The 4,732-nt window shown below is 32.0% G+C and overlaps 1 protein-coding gene across 1 annotated transcript; it reads left to right on the top strand.

Annotated features, from left to right (window-relative positions):
* The first annotated feature begins 439 nt into the window (after positions 1-439).
* Positions 440-2,271, top strand: LOC139852303 (transcription factor MYB108-like). The gene is made up of 3 exons (XM_071841574.1): positions 440-724; positions 973-1,102; positions 1,340-2,271. Exons 1-3 carry the CDS (start codon positions 553-555, stop codon positions 2,043-2,045), a joined length of 1,008 nt encoding a protein of 335 aa, XP_071697675.1. The 5' UTR covers positions 440-552; the 3' UTR covers positions 2,046-2,271.
* Positions 2,272-4,732: the final 2,461 nt, after the last annotated feature.

Raw genomic sequence — 4,732 nt, 5'->3', positions numbered from 1 at the left:
TGTACGACAAAAAGCTTCTCGTATCCGATAGAGAGGTGGTCGCCGCGGCACAGGGATGACCCTGCTTGTTAATCTCAAAATGAATAGAACTCAAATTCGAGCTATTTGAATTTGAATTAGTAGAGCTTAAACTGAACTCGATTTAACTCGTTTACACCCATGCCACGACCCGTAAAAGTTAACAAAAACTTGAGCTAGCTAGCTAAATGTGTTTAATAAATTTATTCGCTTGAGCATTTAAGTCTATTCGCTATAAACTCCCTTCCACCCACAACTTTACTATTGCGGCTCTCTTTATCCTTCTCTTTCATCTACTTTTCCTATCACGCACATTAAACAAACGCATACATACAATTTTTTTTTTTTTTTTTTGTTATTACTCGTCTCTCTATATAAGCCCTACAATAATCTCCCTCTATTTAACCCCAAAACACACCCTTTAGAGTTAGAGTATAAATAACTTCTCTCTCTAATTCTCACATATCTCTCAAACAAAAACAAGTACTTGTAATACATACACATACTTAAATCAAGAATATATTTGATCACACAATGAATAGTTACAACAATTCAATGGATATGAGTGGAAGTGAAGAAGATGATCAAATGAACATGATGGAAGATCTTAGAAGAGGTCCTTGGACTGTTGAAGAAGACTTCACCCTCATCAATTATATCGCTCATCACGGCGAAGGTAGATGGAATTCGCTTGCTCGTTGTGCCGGTACGTTGTTCGATCTTATGATTTAAGGATTTTAATTTCCATAAAGTGGTTGATAATAAAGTTTTTAGATAGAGAATGGTATGAACATATGATACAAACAAGTGCTTATAATTATGGTACTATATATGAACCCTCTATACACTTTACCAATACTTTCTCACTATCTTTTCTACATAAAAACTATGTACGTTTACTTTTGTTTCATTTTATATCAACAAGATTTTTATTTATTTTTTATTTAATTACAGGACTTAAAAGAACCGGAAAGAGTTGTCGATTAAGATGGTTGAATTATTTACGACCTGATGTTCGTCGTGGAAATATTACTCTTGAAGAACAGCTTCTAATTCTTGAACTTCATTCTCGTTGGGGAAATCGGTATGTTCTTAATCTTAATAAGATTTTTCTAACGCATAAAACTGTTGTACTTGGCAGTAATATATTGACTTTAAAGTTACAGATTATTAAATTGTTTAACAAATTTATTCACGTTAATTAACAACCACCTTGCAAAGGGTTGTTCATAAAGTTTTTATTAGATTTTTTAATTTTCATCTATTAACACCAAATCGTTCGTTGATCTAGTTTTAAATATAATGATTCGTTAATTTTCAGCTGGTCGAAAATAGCGCAACACTTACCAGGAAGAACAGATAATGAAATAAAGAATTATTGGAGAACTAGAGTTCAAAAACATGCAAAACAATTAAAATGTGACGTCAACAGCAAGCAATTTAAAGACACCATGAGGTATCTATGGATGCCACGTCTTATGGAGCGAATTCAAGCTGCGGCCACCACCACAACCGCCACAACCACTGGTGGTTCATCGTCGTCCACCACCACAAACTCAACCGCAACCACAACAAATTCCTACCAACTTAACCAAAACAACAATATGGATAATAACAATATTGTTACAAGCCAATTAGTATTGCCACAAAACAATACCAATTGTGGTAACATTTGTTCAAGTTATGGAAATACCCAAATTACCCCTAACTACACGTCCGAAAATTCAAGTAACGCCGCGGTGTCACCGGTGTCTGACTTGACGGAATGTTATTATCCGACGAATCAAGATTTATTCCAACAGAATAACAATAATAATTCATTTTGTAACGGATTTAGCGACACAATGATTAGCCCTTCGGGTTACTTTAATCGTGAGATGAATTATCAAGGTACGATAGATCATCAACAAAACAATCAATGGAATACAGATGGAGGCCATGGTAACGGAGGAGGTGGTGATGATTTTTCAGACAATTTATGGAACGTTGAAGATATTTGGTACCTAAAACAGCAATTCAACATGTGAAAAGAATAGCAATAAAAAGGTTATATTTATTATTAACAGTTAAATTAATATTAATAATATAATATTATGTATACATTGCTATTATTATTATTGGTTTAGACAAAGGTTACAAACAACTTGTGAGATACACGTTTCTATTTTGTGATCAAAACAAATTGCACGTTCTTTATTGGTTTTTTCATTTTTGGGTGGTTATTCAGTTACTCTAATTTGTTTTGTTATTATTATTACATATTATTATTAACAGTTCTTACTTTTATCTAGTTTTTAACTAAGTAGTACTAAATCTATATTATTTATTGTTTTCGCTTCTTATTCCGTACATATTTATATTTATATTGATAAACGTATAATTCATCCTTCTATTATAAATACACATAATTTAATAAACATCGTTATACTCAAATTTTTGATAAAGTACGAGTAACACTTAGTGAATCACCTTATATTATTGTTGCACGTAAAAAAGTGTTTGTTTACTACTGTATTACTAAAGTGCTTTAGTTGAAACTTAGTTTTAGAGTAAAACATATTCTTCGGAATACTAGATGAAATAAAGTAATAACTTATATTAATTGGCATGTGTTGAATTATCCAAAATATATAGTTATAATAAAATCTCAAGAATTTAAGTAAGCCGGCTAGTTCTATACGGAGTAATATTTAATTCAAACAATTAGATGTTGCATTCTATTATTGTTGCATTCTCTATAATAAAGTCATGGAATTTTTGTAACCTAGTGCATAGGGAATGAACTTAAGTAATGCTATAAAGAATTGATGAGTGAGCCCCATATAATGGGCCAAGTCCTTGTTTTAAAGTTTGTTTAGGGTGTAATTTCTAGAAACCTTTATTTTTACTAGCTGTGTTTTTTATTTATATTTTATAAAAAAATTTGGAAGTGGTTAGTTGTTAATTTCCATCATTTGATACGATGTATAGTCTTATAGGAATTTGTAATTGACTCCTTTATATTAATACAATTTTACTTGCTTTTCAACAAAAAAAAAAAAAAAAAAAAAAGTTGTTAATTTTTAACGGCGCCTCAGTTTATTACACACACATTTAATTTAATATCAATAAATGTAATCATTTTAAGATTGTTAAATTGTTGAGATCATGGTATTTTTTATAAAATATTTCAAGTTTAACTATTACTATTGACATACTTTGAGGGGTCAGTAAGGAAGCGTCGAAAACAATTAAGGAATAATCTTGTAAGTCCATATATATGTGTGCGTGCTTGCGTGCACGTGTGTGTGTCTGTGCACACACGTGTGTGTGAGTAAATATATTCACCGTCTTGTTTTTGACACTCCCATATATATTTATATACGAAGTATTTATTTTCTTTAATTGAACAAACTTAAAACAATGATGGAGCAGTTTTTCAATAGTTTGGCATTGTTTATTAGTTAGCTTAATAATTAGTGCAGTATATTTAAAAGATCGGAGTTTTAATAATTAGTAGATTGTAGTTATACATATGTATAAAATAGTTATACATCTTACGTTTATCTTTGTAATACGTGACAACTCAGTTAAACCGTATAAATTGTGTAAAAATATATGCATTTTCTGAACAACACCAACAACAAAAACCTCATCTATTTACCATTGTTACTTCATTGTCAATAATATGTTTAACTTAAATTCACTTTGTTATTCGATAATATTAGTACTCCGTATTTGGTTGGAAAATGTACTCAACCGATTAAGTGTGCTTTGTTACTAAAAATGAAAATAAAAACACTATTTTCTAAATGAAAAGTGCAACAATAATTAACATATGATACTACTTTCAAGTAAAAGAGTGATTGCGTTCTTTTTCTTGTAATACCTTAACGTTCCAAATAATTCAAATTAAAGTACACTCCTCTTTTTTGACGTGGGGAGTTTCGTCTGCCGACTTCCACTTTGATAGTCGCGAGTTTCTTTTACTTCCTCTTATTCTGTAGACGATTTAATGGATCTTGGAACATACGTAGACTCGATCTAGAGGCGGAAAACCCTAGAACAAGCTTTAATCGAATAAACTCTAACTTTCGGGATCAATTATCAAACCTACAATAGATTAGAACGACTTCTAGAATAATTATTCGTGTTGGGTAAGCTTAGGATCAATAACCAGATGAAACTAAACGGTTAGGGTATGGGTAGGGTGAGTAAACTATCAAAGTTACTCGGCACCCATATATATTACCTGCAGACACAGTCGATCGATTGTGTTGCTCAGTCGATTGGTTGACATCGACAGTCGGTCGACTGTGATCATATTATAATTGATTAATTATTAAACATCGTAATCAAACATTCAATAGTTATAATACGTTTACAATAATGTTCGATAGTCAATGATTGAAATAACGTGCAAAGTAACAGAACTAGGGACTTACATAAAATGCGCTAACAGATTCCTTTCTTCCCTTTCTTCAATTTGGAAATATAGTTAAGTTTGGCTCTTTCTAAAGCACCCTTGTCATTTTCCAGGCGACGAATTCGGTGAGTTCACCGGATTCTGAGGAGAGTGGAGTGTTTCTTTATGAGGGGAGTTGCTTCTCTTTTATTTGGCCGGTTGGATCTTTGGTTTGCATCCTTGATTTTCTGTTTTCCGAATGCGTTACATGTTTTCTCTTTCACGGCCGCCACGGTGCTCCTTGCATGCCCTATGTGTAGCTAGATTTGG

This window comes from Rutidosis leptorrhynchoides, chromosome 6, assembly GCF_046630445.1.
Source record: "Rutidosis leptorrhynchoides isolate AG116_Rl617_1_P2 chromosome 6, CSIRO_AGI_Rlap_v1, whole genome shotgun sequence".
Lineage (NCBI taxonomy): Eukaryota > Viridiplantae > Streptophyta > Magnoliopsida > Asterales > Asteraceae > Rutidosis > Rutidosis leptorrhynchoides.
Note: the sequence above shows the minus strand (reverse complement) of the source record. Positions and strands in the feature narration are given on the sequence as shown.

Coding starts and splice junctions, on each gene's coding strand:
- LOC139852303 (XM_071841574.1), top strand. CDS start 553: ATGAATAGTTACAACAATTCAATGGATATGAGTGGAAGTGAAGAAGAT. Junction 725..972: donor TTCGCTTGCTCGTTGTGCCG/GTACGTTGTTCG, acceptor ATTTAATTACAG/GACTTAAAAGAACCGGAAAG. Junction 1,103..1,339: donor CATTCTCGTTGGGGAAATCG/GTATGTTCTTAA, acceptor GTTAATTTTCAG/CTGGTCGAAAATAGCGCAAC.